Genomic DNA, 17893 nt, shown 5'->3' on the forward strand with positions numbered 1-17893 from the left:
ATGCAAATGTTTTTCTCACTATTGCTGAAATAGACTAAAAGAAAAGTTAAATACTAAACTTTTTTAGATTACATTTCTAAAACAATTTCGTAGGAAGTGAATAAAAGTGTATCTTGCGCACAAAACTATAAAAGAAATCAAGTATTACAATATTATTAAGTTACGCAAAAACAAACGACTCAATACTAAAGTATTTAAGTTAACGAATGATTAAAAAGACAAACCGTATTTCCATCCCACTATATAAAGCCTCACATGAGCAGTGAACAGTGCTTAGAAATAACAACAATAGGCACTTCTCGGATAACGGCTATTCACGAAAGCTGTTTAGGAAAGTTCCGAAGCAGCGCTGCGTACGGAAGCGCCTCCCTTTACGCTCTTAACGTACACGGCGCTAATCAGAGACGTCGGTAGGAGGCCGAGCCGAGTCGCTCGCTGAACGAAACCCAAAACAAGGCTTGTACGTTTACCTTATCGCTTTCAGACAAGCGCCACCTTTAAAAGGAATTCACCCTTAAAGGCACCAGCTCAGCATGGAAAACCAGAAGGTAAGATTAGACGACAAGAAATGATGGTTTAATCTCTAATCCCAGGCTTTGATGACATATTTGGCTACATGGCTAATGCAACTAGCAGCCTTAATGCAGCTGCATTTTCACTCTGCCTCTGTCTCAATACGCACCGAATCGGTTTAATTTCGATTTAATCTAGTCTGAAATGTTAGAAACATTTAGCGCTGTACTGGAGGGAACTGGTGTTTAATTGGCAGTTGTGTTGTGTGCCAAAGGCCCTTTTCTAGACCACTGTCAGACAGCTTGATAGATTAGATCAAACCACATCGGATGCTTTAAATGTGCAAAGATGCTATGGCAGCACATGTAACGTTAGGTGATTTCATGTAAAATAGCAGTGCATCCTCTTTTGTTTCTGTCCATACGTTCCCATGGAAGTAACGTTAGGTTTGATCAGTGCATCATATCATAATTTAATAATCCAGCGAGTTGCCATTTATCAGAAGATGTGTTAAATAATGTTTCAAAACCTAGAGTATCCAAAAACACTGTCTAGATCGGCGGCTCACTAGGTTTTCCTTTTGTTCAGTTAATAGACTAAGTTAACCTCAATATGTTTGTTATGTTTAGTTTGTAAGTGCCTTTTTGGCATTCTTAATAGCTAGGCAGCATCTGTTTACATTCACCTTTTATTATTTAAAAAAATCAATTTTTCTTGTGTTTCAAGGAAGCTAGATCGTACAGGGAATCAACATAAATATATATATAATATTTTAAATGTCTTTCTTTCTGAAAAACACATTGTGTCACACATTTTTGTAAAACAATACAATTTAACCAAATCTTAAAATATACACATACACACACAAACAGTACTATTTAAATTTGGGAATACACACACATATACAGATGTTAGTAAATGTTAGTAAATGGGGGCAAATTTTAGATGATTTAAAAGCAGAAATGTGAAACTCATGAGTTATTAAAGCACTTCAATTTAAATCATTATTGTTTACAGTCATTTTAGGGTTTACAACTTTGTCAAGGCAACAGGGTTGGAAAATTGGATTTAACTTTAGTTAAAAGTGTTTTTTAACATGTTTTCTGATCTTAGTTTCGTTTATCTTTTGGCCACACGCACTTCCGGTTTAAGTGTCTCAATAGAGTGAAAAGTTGAAATGAGTTTTGTGGTAATTTACATTATGCCACTAATGCTGTTGTTTCAACTTGTATTGAACACACTATTCCTCTGACAGAAAAAAAAAACACTGACACATTTACTTTGTATCATTTCAGTTTGAATCCACATTATGTGCCACACATTATTTGCATCTGGTTCGGTTGGTAATGTGAATTTACAGTTAGAATGTGACTTCTGTCTGAGCGGCGCTTCATACATTGCTACACTGTTGCTAATACCATTTTTTTGCTGTCGAAATTTCCCTCTTGTAACCATTGTAAATGTTCCTCTTCTCTGCAGTGGTAGGGTCTTTGTGACTTGAGGTGTGGGAGTGAGGCTGCTCCCCTGTTTCCCCGTGGTGCTCCCCTGCCCCTTGCCCTCCTGGACGGCCCCGAAATGACCACAGGGGAGTGTTGCCACCTCCCAGGCTCCCTGTGTGACTGCACTGGCAACGCTGCCCTGTCAAAAACCGTGGAGGATGCTGAAAACCACCGGGCTCAGTACGTCACCCAGGTCACGGCCAAGGATGGACGTCTGCTATCTACTGTTATCAAAGCCCTGGGCACCCAGAGGTAGACAAATCTAAACAAAACTTTGTGTAATATTTAAAAGGTTTTGACTTGATTTCCACATGATGTGCATTTCAGTGGCCTAAAGATAAAGCTTCTCTTCTCTGTTAGTGATCGGCCAATTTGTCGGATCTGCCACGAGGGTCAAGACGTGTGCAACAGTGAGGTGCTTCTCTCCCCGTGCGACTGCACCGGCACATTGGGCACGGTCCACAAGAGCTGCCTGGAGAAATGGCTATCGTCCTCTAACACCAGCTACTGTGAGCTGTGCCACACTGAGTTTACCATTGAGCGCCGGCCCCGACCCCTCACAGAGGTAACGGAGCTTAACCTTTAAATACCACTCTTATCTGTGGACCTGAATTAAGTTAAAAAGTGGTATAAATAGTTTTCAAACTGGTCATTACTAAGAATGTTGACCGTGATGTTATTGGTCATAACATATAATTATTGGTATTAGGCAAAACTGTTCATCTAAACATCATCGGTAAACCTCACATCATCTTTCAATAGTGGCTCAGGGACCCAGGCCCCCGGAATGAGAAGCGCACGCTCTTCTGTGACATGGTGTGCTTCCTGTTTATAACGCCCCTGGCAGCCATCTCAGGCTGGCTGTGTCTACGGGGTGCACAGGACCACCTGCACTTCAACAGTCGCCTGGAGGCAGTCGGCCTCATCGCTCTGACCATCGCACTCTTCACCATCTACGTCCTCTGGACACTGGTAGTGTATTCCATCCAATTAAATGCAGATTACATTTACAGTACATTTTTATTCTAAAGCAGAATGTTGATATTAATTTTGGGGCAATCACACAAAGACTTATCTGAACATGTCTGGGTCATATTTCTCCCCAAAAATAGAAAGGAAGCAAAATAAATGATACTTTCTGTTAATTGTGTAAAATATGTTTTAAAATGCAAAGAATGCAAAGAAATCTTGTTGTACTTAAATGCTAAAAGTATCTAGTTGTCTTTACCAAATTGCAAAAAAAGTGTCCTCATTACCATAATACAAAGAAATCATTTATATTGTGCTATGAAAAACATATTGTTCTCTTCTCCATAATTCTAAAACATATTCTCATTACAATAATAAAAAAAATGTTTCGCGTCTAACACGGTAAGCACTACTTTAAAGTGTAAACGTTCCTCCTTTCTGCAGTGGTAAAAATATCCTAACCGTAATGCATAAGAATCTTTCTCATTACTGAAATGCAAAAATATGGTAATTATTAATGCATTAAATATGAAAATAAAATAATTATTTTAGTTCAAAGAAATCAAATTTTCATTATCATAATGCAAAAACAAACAAACCTCCCATTATCATTACCACAATGCAAAAAAAAAATAAAATAAAAAAAAAACATTACCGTAATGCAGAAAAAACTTTCTCATTGCAGTAATTCATAAAAAATTTAAACTTTTTACTATTTTATGCTGTAATATTTCTTGTAACACCTTTAATTTATTCTAATAAATAAATAAATTTATATTATTAATTAATTTTAATACAAATCTTTGTGTCCTGATAGGATGATTCACATTATTTTCCGGCAATGACAGTTGGAGAGTGTAGACAATGTTCCTGTAATTTTGTTTTTATCATACTTTCATATTCTTTCTTCTCATTTTCGGCTTGAAATGTCACCCAGACATATTTTTCATGAAATTCATCATTTAATCTGTAGGACTTCGTCCTTTAACCAGAAAGTGTGTAAAAGTGTCCTTGTTTTGCAGGTCTCATTCCGCTACCACTGTCAGTTGTACTCGGAGTGGAGACGAACCAATCAGAAAGTCCGTTTGCTCATTCCTGACACCAAGGGTGCACACTCTACCCAGCATTCCTTGCTTTCCACAAAGCTGCTGAAAAAGACAGCAGACGAGACCATAGTATGAGAGATGTGGTGCGGGGGTCGGGGCCCGATCGCGGTGGTATTAACATGCTACATGTTCTTGACGCAGCGTCGTCAACTAGAGCCGTGGCATTATGGATGCATTAATTTCTATTTAATCCTTTTTATCTAAATATGTGAGCACTTCATTTTATTTTATTTTACGTTTTTTCACCAGTCTCTTTTAAAGTTTTTTTTTTTTGTTGTTGTTGTTTTTGTTTTGGAGCCTTTATAAGTGTGTTGTTTAAAGACACGTTTTATTTATCTGGGGCTTGAACAGCCAGGCTGAGGGCCCATACTGTTCAGTATGCATAGTATTTGAAACAATCGGAAAACTAACTTATGTGTATAGACGATTCCTTTGAGCACAGTGGTGAGGGATTTGACTCGAGTACATACGGCTGCTGAAGCTTAAAACCAAACCTTTCTTTTGTTTTCGATGTATCATTTTTTCTACTCATCTACCTTCAAGTACTTTCCATCTTAACCCGACAGAGTCGCATCTAAGAAAACTTAGTTCTTGTGGCTCCTACACAATTTAGTCAAGATATAAATGTATAAATATATAAACACTAATTCAAGTAAGCTCTAAGCTTCGATCGACATTTGCCCGGGAAATGAATGTGGAGGCTGATGTATATCTGCTGCGGCATAGCAAATGCTCAATACATCCAGAGTGAGAAAGGAAGGCGGGTGGTGGAAAAAAACAACTAAAAAAGAGAGTGCAATAACACGCCACCATTGGCATGATACTGCCGTGGACACATGCAGGCTGTTTTTCCGAACCGAATGGTCTCCGAACAATCTAAAACAGCATGCGGTGATTCTAAAGTCGTAGCACTTTTTGACAACGTAGCCTAGATGTGAGCTGAACAAATGTAGATACGTGTATGCTTTTGGGATGCAAATATGTGGCAACTTTATGTTGTTGAGTAGTGGTAAGTGCAGATGCAAACATACCTCCACAGTCCAGAATCATCTTCGTTTTTTGGTGTTGGAAGACGAATGTGTACGTGTGTTTTCAGTATGCATTTCGTAAGCTCTGCCTATTTGTGCTGTTAAGAAGGTATCAAATGGCCGAGGTTGAAGAAGGCATACTTGGGATTTTGTAGCAGTTTGTGGAAGATGCAGGTCAAGCCCCAGAGGAAGACGTAATCGAAGCTAAACATCATTGCCAGACCAGTAATGAAACCATTGTCCATGAATGACACTACAGTATTTAAGCAAAGCCATCTTTCAGCTGTGTGTCGTATTGGTGCAAGAAGAATCTGCAGAACACCATTCATCAAATCTTTTTTCATTCCCTACAGTTACCATCTGAAAGTGGAGGAATGGTTCTTTGGGATATGCAGTAATAGTTGCACATTTGCCACTCTTTAATGTGGACTTTTTGTGCTATATGCACTTGCTGTTGAAGATCTAGGTCTAAAAGTGTTCGATTTGCGCAAACTTTTGGCAGTAAAGTTCACTGAGGGAATTGTTCACCTATCAATGAAAATGTTGTTATTTATTCACCGTAATGTCACTCCAGATGGGACTGCAGTTATTTTAAATGTACAGCAATTTTGGTGAATCGTTTCTGATAAGAGTTCGATGACAAGCTTCAAGATCGCAATGAAAGTTGTGCTCTTTTACAAGTCCATAGGAGTCCATTTGTGTGAGAACCTAATTCTATCTCACAATTAAATTTTTTGAACAATACCAGCAAGTAGTCGATAAACGTTAATTCTTTTTTCAGTTTACTTTGACTTCTCCACTTCACAAATGCTGCTGGTATTGTTTAAGAAATAATAAATCTATTTTTTTTAATGCACCTTGTTCATTTAGTGAAACATACAGCACTACCTCACAATTCGGAGAAATTCAGAACTGCCAAATATAAACCTAGCAGTTCTGAGAAGCAAATTTCTTAGGTGACAACGAGAATTGTGAGATAAATTTGCAGTCACCTTTTTATTTTATATTCTGTGGCAGAAAAACCAAACAACTGCAAGATTCTAAACTCGGAGCTATAAACTAAGAATTCCGAGAAAAAAAAAGTCAAAATTGTGAGAAATAAACTCGCAATTGTAAGGAAAAATTCATAATCGTGAGATCAAACGTTGAAATTATCTTTATTTCAATGTTTTTTTTTTGTTTCCCCGTAATGGAAAAAAATACAGCATGTGAATTTGGAACAACATGTGAATAAATAATAACAGAATTTACATTATGGCTGAACGGTTCTTTAAAGGCTAATGAAATGAGCTACCTAAGATATGTATGTCCACTAATTCTTTTATTGTAAATTCTGATGCGTCTCAGTTGTAAATGTGTAGATAAACTGATGTCTCTGTTATTAAGAAGTGTTGTGTGCTGTTGGTCCAGGGTTCAGTGTGTGTGTGTGTGTGTGTGGAGCAGACAGGCCCATTAATGTCTGGATTATTTGCCGGCCACTTTTTTCAAAGGACACAGCTCAGAAGCTTGTAGTTCTGTCGATGTTCAGTGCCCCAAACACAGAGTTTGAAACCAAAAGGCGCTTCTGTAGCTGGATATTCAAACATGCAAAAGGATTTTCCCTCAAATTCATCCCCCCTGCCCATTTCCCTTGAGCTAATTTCGCTTTGGAAAATGGGAGAAAAAAAAGTTTTAGGAATAATCCATCATCAGAATCATTGTCTTGCCCATTGCTCTGTTTTTCCGGAAAGAAGTTGCTTTTTTTTTGCTGATATGAACAATTATCTCAAACCACATGTGGTGTTGGATCAACAACGACAGACAACTTCACCAACCAGCTTAATGCTAACTTGAGGAATGCTTTCTTGTTGTTGTGCTTCCACTTGCTTTTTTTTTTTTCACTTTTTGGGCCATTCCTTGGTTATTTTGCTATGTTGGGTAATTCATCTAAAATATTACAATGCAATTCTTACCTATAAACTTAACAACACATGTATGATATATCCATAGATATAGATGTTGTTGCATATGAAGGACATAGGGAAAGGGACAATGTTGAACTCAGAGTTGTATTGTTTATTTTGTGTTTTTAACATGGGCTGGCCACAATATGCAACACTGCAAGAGCAGTTCAGCTCAAATGATGATGTTAATTAAACCGAACTTATCTGTTCCTTCATTGCATGCTTTCTTATTTTAATACAATGGCACTTTCACTCATTTATAACCATTATTTCTCTTGCAAATATCTGGGGGGTGTCTTTTGTTGCAGTTTAAAAAAGGAGGCATTTCCAAATCTGAACTTAATTGTACCAACGTTTGCATAGTTTGTTGATTCAGTTGAAATATCTCTACTTTTGCCAGTGTTTGTTTTATTGTATTCATACTGTGTGTATCATTTTGCTTCTGTTTTGTTTTCAGTTATTCATCGAGCACCGGATTTGTATCTCTCTGAAGGTTTGAAATGCTACAATGCTTATGTTGTGCAGTGGCTGAGAGAAAGATGTCTGTAATGTCCTCACCAAAAATGTTGGTGCTTGAAATCGGCCAAGAAAAGTGTGCAAAGCAAATTAAAAACGATGCTCTGGACCTGGTAACTGTGCTGTTGTTCTTTCGAGAGATTTCTGAGAGGTTGCACAATTTCAGTAATGGCTTAAAATCGCTATTTTGGGGTACACACATTTTTTATTATTATTATTATCTGAAACTGCATTTTACAGAAGTTTTCAGTACAGAATACAAAAATTGTGGGATATACAAATTAGAAAAGGGTCAGAATTAGTTTTTTTTTCTCTCTTTTCAGAATTATGAGAAACTGTCTGAATTGTCAAAAGTTACAATTACATTTTGATAGATGTTAAAACAACACTGTTCAAAAGTGTTTACATCGTATTAAATAGTCATGAAGTTTCCCAACTTTTAATCTCTACTATTGAATTATACACTGTGTCTTATAGCATTTTAAAATATTTTTTAAATTTAAATAGGCCTATGTGTAGGCTATACTAAATACATAATTCATGTTCCTCAACTTTTGTGTATTGTGATAAAATTATAGCTTGAAAGGAAAATATTTCTCTGTTTCCTCACACACATTTCACCTCTTAATTTACTGACACAAATATTAGAATGAAAATACATTATTATGAGTAAAATTGTTCTTTGTGGTGGAAATGAGGGGACAGTCGCAACTTTTTGAAACGATAAATGTTCGGTTGTTTTAAGATTATTTGGCTTTGTTTAAAATGTCAAACTTTTTTTAATTTTCTATTTTTGTGGGGATTTTCGAAGAGCTTCAGAAAACAAAGAAGGTTGAAATCTGTTAGGCTTGTTATAAAAACCACCATATCAATATCATAATATGATAGTTATAAAACAACTACGGTCAATCGACGGTGAGGACTGGTCACCCGAGAGTTTTAAAGTAGGAAAGCGTCACACGCTGTTTCCCGTCATGCTTTTCTTCGCTTCCAATTTCAGCTTCGCCTTTTCTGTATCTCCGCCATTTCACTAGCCAAAGGAGTCTAGACTGAACACTTTTTGACAACGCAACAACAACACCACGATTGAGTAGCGACTCTCGTTGTTTTTACGACCCTAAACCCTGTTTGTCTGTATCTAGATCTAGTCTGAGTGGTTTAGAGCAGTTTAATCGGATAAACGAGGAGGACAGCGGATATCTGAAGGCAAAATGTCGACCGAGGTTAAATCAGAGAAGCCAGAGAAACAAGAACAAGGGTAACGCGATAGCTGCATGTCTTTTTACTTCATGTTTTGCTTTTTATATCTTTAAAACAACTGTACGTTATATACGGAATGTTTTGGATGCATAACACGCTCTTCATAATAAGAAGTAAGGTTAGGTTGCAGTAAAATATCAGCGTTAAAGGACAGACTCGTTTGTTTGGTTTATATCCTGATGAAACAAAGAGCCGTTGGATTCACAATGGCAGCAAACGAGCTAAGGAAACCTCGTGCACAAAGTGTGCTTAATACACGAAATAAATCATGAAGACGAGATATTATGAACGACTATGTTACGTAGCAAACAATACGAATGTCCTTTGTTTGCTGCGGCCTAGTTTGTTAAAGTGTTATGTTAACATAAAAATCAATTCGCAAAACAATTTTTTTTTCATTTTTATAAACTTTCGATAGACTTGTTTAATTTAAATGGATAAATGTAATTTATTTAGATACATTTGTTCTATTTCTATATATATATATATATATATATATATATATATATATGTGTGTGTGTGTGTGTGTGTGTATGTGAATGGTTTGCAACAGTTTCCACCATTTCTGTTGCTGCAAGCTCAGCCCTGTTACCCAAGTAATTGATAGATTTAAAAGATAAAACACATTTTATCACGCACATAACGCATATAGTATTAGGTAAGCAAATATTAAATTCGGTCACCCTGTTATGTGTTCTTATTAAATACATTTTATTGTTCGAAGGCCTTTAAACTATTTACAAACAGCCAAAAGTTTGGTAACAGGGTTGAAGAAAACCAACCTTAATGTCGTTTTATCTCATGAGGTGTATGCCTGATATTCTTTTTTGTTTAGAGAACATTTATCGAATTGTGCTTTTTTTCATTCTTTTATTCAGAAATGCAGTAAATGGCAAATCCAGCAATGAGTCGAGGAAGGAGAGGCCCCAGAAGCGCGGTGGCGGGGGACGGTTTGAACCTTACGGAAACCCCAACAAGAGATACCGTGTGTTTGTCAGCAACATTCCTTATGATGTTAAATGGCAAACTCTGAAAGATCTCATGAAGGAAAAAGGTAAGTTTTGGTTGTTTAGTTGTACATCCTAGGGTAGGTTAGGAGCTTTATTTTTATAGTTTTGGGGGTTGTGAAGGTGGCCACCTACACACTTGCTTTATGTCAGAGGATAAACATCCCATCATGGGGAAGTGGTCTTGGGAAAAGGCTGTTCGAAAAGTGTCTTGAGGGGGAAAAAAGGCTGTTGTGGAAAACGATTAATAATTCAAGATTGCTAATGTCGGTGGATGGCACTTTAAAACTGTGTGAATTGCACGTACACATAGAACAGTGTTTAATCCATTCATATGAATCTGATGCCATTAATCGGTCTCTTTGGCTTTGGAGAAAGTGTTTAGTTTTTACCCTAACCTGCTGGTTGTTATCTCATAACAACCCATGAGTGGTCACATTTTCCCTATCCATGTGTAGTAGCCCCTCCATTCCTAATGATTCGCATTCATGGGGAATTTCATGTGGAAATTGTTGCTTGTAGAATTAAATTGCATTTTCTTTTTTAGGTGAATGCCAGAGTGAATGTTGTTGCAGCAGATCTTCATTATTGTGCCCTTAAAAAAAGGATGTGATTGATTTCTGGGGGTACAGGTCTACAGAGTAAAGCAGCTTCTTAAGCTGGTCCTTGTTTTATCTAATGTACAGACATTCTCGCTGGGAAAATGCCAGGTGGTTCTTCGAGGTAGTTTTTGACAAACAGATTGGACCTTGTTTGGGTTTGCAGTCTCGTCAGCCAGCATCTAATTCGGGACTTGTTGGAGCTGGTTTGGCTAATCGATAAAATTCAGTTCCAATTGGTTAGTTGGGAAGCCAAGTTGGTTTCAGGTGGACGAGGTTTCGGTTTCTGTAACTTCAAACCATTTTTTTGTAATATAGGTTTAGCTATTTTAATTTAGTAACATTTTTTTGCACTAACGCCAAGGTTTAGCTGTGTCGGAATGTTTCGGAGGTAGCCAAAGACCTAGCAGAAAAGGTTCTTTGACGACCAACAAAGGCCATAGTTGACAATCCTTCCAATTTCAATGGCTTGGGAGGTCAAATCCTTTTGGTCAGTCTTGGATGTTGAGGTTTCCAGCAAGGACAGCTTAAGAAGTTTTCCTGAACACATTTTACAGCTTGCTGCTTGTAGACCTGTACCAGAATTTGAGCTGCTGGGGGAGGAGGCTCTGGACTCGCAGGCCGAGCTCACTCTCACCGTCCCCCGGTTTGTGTCTGCTCTAAACCCCAATTGTTCTCTCGGCTTCTCTCCCCTTGGTGTGTGTCGTCTGGAATCTGATTTGTAGTGGGTGAGGTAACGTACGTGGAACACTTAATGGACGGAGAAGGCAAATCAAGGGTAAGTGCAAGAGTCGAACCTCCATTTGTCCGCTTGAGTTCTTACATAATCTCTTAGATTTTAATGTGGGATGTTCAGGACTGGGTTGAGAGTTCAAAATGTGTTGTCTTGAGTGGCATTTGAACTAAAACGGACGCCGACTGCGGCTCTGAGTGGAACCGCAGGGATTGTTTCCCAGCTATATTGTAATTCTGGTTCTCGTGTGTTTAAGAGGTAGTATTTTTTTTGCATTGGGATTCTTATTACGAAACATGGATAACATGGCGTCAATGATTTGAGCGACTCAACTAGTGGGATACCAACAGAAATGGATCCTGAACTGAAGGCCGGTTGTGTATTCTGGGTGTCAATTAATCCTGTTTTGAGTCTGTATGTAATTTTGTAAAGTATGCACAAGGGCTGTCACTTTTAGTTGTGCGAAAAATCGATTGCACAATTGATCGGACCAACCAAAAAAAGTTTCGAAAATGAAAATAGGCAATCGATTTAAACCAAATATGTACACAATTTAAAAATAATTAAACAATTAAAAAATATAGATGTAACATAACTCACAAACAAGCAGAAAAAGAAAATAAAGAATTCTGAAAGTGCAGTATGCCTTGCGAAAGCTAGACAGAAAATATCAGCAATTTTACGCGCCTGTAAGATCCAGTGATGTCGAAAGCGACCTCTTATGCTGTGTTCACACCAAACGCGAATAGAGCGCTCTGGCGCGAATGATTTCAATGTTAAGTCAATGTAGACACGTTTACACGCGTTTGGAGGTCTTGAGGCGCGGTAGACGTGAATTTGCCTCATTCGCGCATCTAGTTACAGGAGATTCTGAGTTATGAAAAGGACCATTGCAAGCTGACAGCGACCGGATTTTGTGGTGGAAAATTGGCAGTAATACCCCCACCTTGCGCAGCCGTACCTGAGTGTCCCTGGGACATCAGTGCGGTCGGAGCGCGTCTTCTCAACAGCTGGACATATAGTGACTAAAAAACGCTCTGCTCTGGAACCCGAAAAAATGTTGATCGACTTGATTTCCCTGTCCAATAAATTTATAATGGCCATAGTCTTTAATTATGTGTCAGTTACGTTCAATAAAAAAAACACACATGGCCAAGTCCACTTAAAGTTTCATTTTTTTGAACAGTTGTTTGAAATGGATTGAATCATTATTTGAAATAATCTTGGAGATTTTTGAATTGCCTAAATCATAAATGCAGCCGGGTTGAATCCTACGTGATGTTTTTATTTTATGGCAGCCGTCCTCTCTGCAGATATATTTTTTAGAGAATGTTGCTCTCCTGTTGCTGTTTGTTATTCTGCACGATACTTCATGCCAATAAAGAAGAAATATTGCTGACTTGTGCGTTTCCAGCGCTCTCTTTACGTTCGTCCATTATTTGACGTTCAAAAAGGAAACGTCTTTTTTTTTAGACATGGAAAATCGATTTTAAATTTGATTCGATGAAGACTTATGTCTTAAAAATCGAAAAAGATTTTTTCACAGAAGTGACAGCCCTAGTATGCACTAAGTGAATACCACAGAGAAGTATCATATGAATATTCTTAATCAATTTAGTGTGTCTGAAGTGTTTTTCCTGAGTCAGTTTTTTTTTTTTGTTGTTGTTGTTGTGGCTTTTGTATAATTGTCTTTTATTCCTGCTTTGTTTGTTTGTTCATCCTGGCTGGTGTGATGACTGAACAAAGGGTTGTGCGTAAGTATCATTCAGTTCATTAATCTTTACTCATTTGTCTCTCTTGTTCAACTCTTGCTAATTATATATATATTATACTTTTTTTTTTTTTTTTTAAGGGTGGTTGAGTTCAGAACTGAAGAGCTCATGAAAAAGGCTGCAGAGAAAGTCAACAGACATGTCATGAACGGTCGTCGTCTCAAGGTCAAAGAGGTTAGTGCATCTTGCAGTCGAATAACATTTGAGTGTATATCAGACTGTATAAAAACATGGACGTAGTGTCCGTGACATCACCCATTGGTTTCCGAAGAGTGTTTTTGAAGCCAAAAGTGGGCGGAGTGGGCCGTTGCCGTCTTGGCACTCCGTCACCGCACTCCACTCCTGGATAATCGAAAATGGGCAAAAAGGCGGAAGCTGGTTGCTGAAACCTTGCACACCAAGCGTGATGGTGGTGACAGCCGTGGCAATCCACCTATCACTCAAGTGGCTGTGCCATTAATTATACAGAACTAATTTAAACGGATGCGTTAAAAATTCACCCCCTGTTGTTATGAAGGGCAAAGTTAAGCAGTTTTTTGAACCAGGCTGTAAACCCGTTTTCTTTTCTGCTGTAAATTTGAGCATTTAGCATTTTTTTTATGAATTTTAAGTAACTTAATTAAATTTTATACACTATTTTATTTTTAAGTTTATGAATATTTATGCTTCTGTCAAGACTGTTGGAAACAATGACAAGATGCACTTGTAGAAATTGTCTTTACCCTGATTTAAATGTATGTTTTATTTATCCATTAAGTTTAGTAGAACTCCTTTTAACAGTCAGTCACTTTTTTTTTTTTTTTTTACTTTTGAATGTTAAATATATTAGATTAATATCTTTGTTGCATATAATTCATATTAAAATGTGAAATGATACCAGAATATTCAAGTGTGAAGGAATATAAGTTTTACTTGTCCTTTAAGTTTTGTAATATAAGAGTAAAAAATCCAGTCAAACAAGTGCTTTAAAAATATTTGAATATGAATTATAGACAGCCATTTTAACAGTTTTAATGTCAAATTTTCAGTATTGAAACAATTGTAAAAAATAGTCTTGACAAAAGCATGTTAAAATCATTCTAGTAAAATCATCATGAATATGGATACTTGATGTTGAATGTATTTAAAGTGGCCTGTTATAAACATTTCTCTTTGTGCTTCTCCAAGGATCCAGATGGAGTGATTGCCCAGCTTGAAGCTAATCGTGGTCACGGTGGTGGTGGACCCCCTGGCATGGGTGGAGGCATGGGTGGAGGCATGGGTGGAGGCATGGGAGGAGGCATGGGAGGAGGCATGGGAGGAGGCATGGGAGGAGGCATGGGAGGAGGCATGGGAGGAGGCATGGGGATGGGCCCAGGGCCTGGCGGTCCTGGCGGTCCTTCAATGGTCAATATCCCTCCAAGTCTTATGAACAACCCCAACATTCCCAATGAGATCATCCACGGACTCCAGGCTGGAAAAATCGGAAGCACCATTTTTGTGGCCAATGTAAGACTTTGAATCCACTCTGTTACCATATGTGCCATTTCCAAACTTGACCCCTGACTCTTCATATGGTGTCTTTTTGCACAGCTGGACTACAAGGTTGGATGGAAGAAGCTCAAGGAGGTGTTTGGAATGGCTGGAGTGGTTGTGCGTGCAGATATCCTGGAGGATAAAGATGGGAAAAGCAGGGGAATGGGAACGGTCACATTTGACATGCCCATTGAAGCGGTTCAAGCAGTCTGTATCCTTCACATTAGCTTTTGAAATGACGTTGGTAATTGTTGTAATGGTGGTTTAATGCAATTTAAAATGTGCAGTGCATTAAGTTTTTCCTTAATGGATGTTAGCCATGTTCAACGGACAGCTTCTCTTCAATAGGGTCATGCACGTCAAACTGGTAAGTAATCACATGGGTTTAGCATTGATGCTTGTTTTGCGGAATTAAAAAATAAAGGTATTTTTGACTTTGATCTTGCAGTTGTTGTTTTTTCTTGCAATTGCACTTGCATCTTAATTCAGACTCCTCAGAATATACCTTCAGATAAATTAGCAATTTCATGTTTCTTGCTTATTTTTTTTCTCTCTCAACTACAAAAAAAAGTCTTAAGTCTGTTGCTGGGGGGGGGGTGGGAGTCAGAATTGTGAGTCACAATAACCCCTTAATTTTTATACTTTGGCGAAAACGAGCTACTATAGGTTAACGGTGCATTGGCAGTCTGATTTTTAAACTCAATCCACCCCTTCACACCTGTCATGTCTTTTCAGGATGAGAAATCTCTTCCCAAAGGTGACTTTGCACCCCCTGACCATCCTCCAGCACTTCCTCGTAAGTGATGACTTCATATTCATTTTTACCGAATGGACAATCAACCCTAAAACATCTTGCAGTTGTTTAGTTTCCTATATAAACCAGCTCCCACCGTCTCATCCAGGTGGTCTGAGTGGTATTGGTCTCGGCCTGGGACCCGGCGGTCAACCCATTGACGCTACCCAGCTCAACCGGGGTGGGATGGGCAACATGGGACCAGGAGGTAACAGCATGTTGCATGTTGATCTTTTTGGAATGATTCCTCTTGTGCACATTCACTGACCATCATTCCCCTCGCCTATCCATGAAATCATTTTCTCCATAGGAATGGATGGATTGGGATTTGGTGGCATGGGTAGAATGGGAGGTATGTGCTTCATCTCATCAGCCATTCTTGCAGGGGTTACTGCTTTGATTTGCATTCCATAGTTCAAGGATGCTCCGTTCATTTTGACAGGCTGTATCTAAACTGCACTGTTCTCTAATTAATTATTGTATTATAATTTTTTTTAAATTGCTGCTTAATTGTCAACTTTGAATCCTCAATTTCAATTTGTTTTGTATTTTATCTTCAATAATTTTTTCCCCCTGCATATTTATTCTACTCTGAATTCTTTGAGGCAGTATATTTAATCAGTTATCTTCAAGGTTTTATTTCTTAATTTTATATAAGAAAATTGCTTATTTTATCCACCAAATTATTTGCAAGGTTTCTAGTTTTATGCTGCTTATTTGGTCCACTATGAATAGAGTTTAATTGAGTTTTGTTTTAATTTATTTAAATACTGCATAATTTATTTGTTAGGTTATACTTTCTATATTTTTAGAAAATGCTACTTTGTCTACAATAAATTATCTGAAAGGGGTGTTGTTTTTTTTATATATATAACTGCTCATCCATTTAATGTAAAAAATTTTCCAGCATAGTTTGTCCTAAAACCAAGATCATTTATAAAGTTGCTGCTTATTTCATCCAATATGAATTATGAAATTTCCTTGCAATGTGTGCGTTAATTCACTAAGAATTGAATCTAACTGTTACTGATCTCCAGGAATGGATAATTTCGGTGGTGGTATGAACAACATGGATCGTTTTGGACCCTCTGGAATGGGTCGAATGAATGGTAAATGCATTTACTGGTTTATTTTTTCTTCTCCATTTTGCGAGCAGCTGAGATTGAGTTATGTTTATTTTTTAAATGCAGATATGGATCGTGGAATCGGCGGTGGTTTTGATCGAGATTTTGGTGCCCGTAATGATATGGGTATGTCACGCAGCAACTTCGGAGATGCTTTTGACCGAGGAATGGGTTAGTAATGTTTAACCTTTTGCTCCTATAAATTTCTTATATAGTTACATAATGTCAAATTTTTAATTATTAAAAAAAACTTTTTATTGCCAGGTAACTCCATGGGAATGGATCGCATGAATTCTGGCATGGACAGGCTTGGAGGTGGCATTGACCGCATGGGAGGACCGGACCGGATGGGGATGGATCGCATGGACCGTATGCCTGATCTGGACCGGTTGGGATCCGGTTTTGACCGCATGGGTTCAGGAATTGACCGACTGGGGCCCAGTATGGATCGACTGGGATCAGGCCTCGACCGTATGAGCTCCAGCGTGGACCGCATGGGCCCTGGTGGGTTTGACCGCTTGGGGACATCCGGCATGGATCGCATGACTGGCGGGATGGACTTTGCCTCCCCTATAGGCATGGACAGGATGAACCCTGGCCTTGACCGAATTGGTTCAAACTTTGACCGCATGGGCGCAGGTGGCATGGACCGCTTCCCCTCCTCAGGTCTTGACCGCATGGGTTCCAGCATGGACCGTATGGGCTCTGGTGGCGTCGGTGGGCAGTTTGATAGACCGGCTGATATGGATCGTGCCAATTTCGGGACTCCTTTCAGTGGGTCTGGACAAGGAGGGCCAGGGGCTGGTGGAGCCAATGTCAGGAAGGGATGCCAGATTTTTGTCAGAAATGTAAGAATTTGATTCTAACATTGAAAAAAAAAAAATTGTATACTTTTTTTTTTTTTTTTTTTTTTTTTTTTTTACCCTCTCATGCATAATGTGATTGTCTTATTTTTGCAGCTGCCCTTTGACTTCACCTGGAAGATGTTGAAGGACACTTTCAATTCATGTGGTAAGACTTTTCCCATCAGGGTTTTTCTTACAGCATTTCTTGCTCTATTTTATTAATCGATATGGCTTGGGTGTGTTTTCTAACAGGCATCGTGCAGTATGCAGATATAAAGATGGAGAACGGCAAGTCCAAGGGCTGCGGTGTGGTGCGCTTTGACAATCCTGAGACTGCCGAGCGAGCCTGTCGTACCATGAACGGCTACCGGCTCAGCGGACGAGAGATTGATGTCAGGATTGACAGAAATGCATAATTGTCTTTTTTGTCTTCCGATTCCTTCCACTCCCCTCCATGGTTTCCAAATTACTTGTCCATTACACATTTGTACTTGTGCCGAAATGGTACGCTTTTAGTTATGCTTATGACTTTTAGAGACCAATTTTTTTTTCTCTCTTTTTATTGTGATGCTTTCCAAGTAATTGCCTTTGTTAAAGGTTTGCTAATAAATCTCATCATTGAGAATCAAGCAGTGGTGTTGTGAGGTCCTTTTCAATCATGTTTCAGTTTG

At 38.4% G+C, this 17893-nt stretch overlaps 2 protein-coding genes across 4 annotated transcripts; both read left to right on the forward strand.

The window, feature by feature from the left end:
* Positions 1 to 312: 312 nt before the first annotated feature.
* LOC113064881 (E3 ubiquitin-protein ligase MARCH2-like) lies at positions 313 to 7687 on the forward strand. The gene is made up of 5 exons (XM_026235871.1): positions 313 to 548; positions 1993 to 2264; positions 2373 to 2577; positions 2775 to 2984; positions 4004 to 7687. The coding sequence occupies exons 2-5, from the start codon at positions 2089 to 2091 to the stop codon at positions 4160 to 4162; spliced, it is 750 nt and encodes a 249-aa protein (XP_026091656.1). The 5' UTR covers positions 313 to 548; positions 1993 to 2088; the 3' UTR covers positions 4163 to 7687.
* An 857-nt stretch (positions 7688 to 8544) lies between these two features.
* Positions 8545 to 17851, forward strand: LOC113064879 (heterogeneous nuclear ribonucleoprotein M-like). Of its 3 annotated transcripts, XM_026235865.1 has the most exons (16): positions 8545 to 8832; positions 9713 to 9888; positions 11166 to 11218; positions 12920 to 12927; positions 13026 to 13119; positions 14113 to 14433; positions 14518 to 14671; positions 14778 to 14827; positions 15196 to 15256; positions 15363 to 15461; positions 15564 to 15605; positions 16291 to 16362; positions 16444 to 16548; positions 16642 to 17225; positions 17337 to 17388; positions 17475 to 17851. In XM_026235865.1, the coding sequence occupies exons 1-16, from the start codon at positions 8786 to 8788 to the stop codon at positions 17636 to 17638; spliced, it is 2082 nt and encodes a 693-aa protein (XP_026091650.1). In that variant the 5' UTR covers positions 8545 to 8785; the 3' UTR covers positions 17639 to 17851. The 3 variants fall into 3 exon arrangements, with proteins under 3 accessions (XP_026091650.1, XP_026091651.1, XP_026091652.1); XM_026235866.1 differs by lacking the exon at positions 15564 to 15605 and having other exon boundaries at positions 17475 to 17692; XM_026235867.1 differs by lacking the exons at positions 8545 to 8832; positions 11166 to 11218 and having other exon boundaries at positions 9742 to 9888; positions 17475 to 17692.
* Positions 17852 to 17893: the final 42 nt, after the last annotated feature.

Source organism: Carassius auratus, chromosome 47, assembly GCF_003368295.1.
Source record: "Carassius auratus strain Wakin chromosome 47, ASM336829v1, whole genome shotgun sequence".
In the NCBI taxonomy this organism is placed as follows: domain Eukaryota; kingdom Metazoa; phylum Chordata; class Actinopteri; order Cypriniformes; family Cyprinidae; genus Carassius; species Carassius auratus.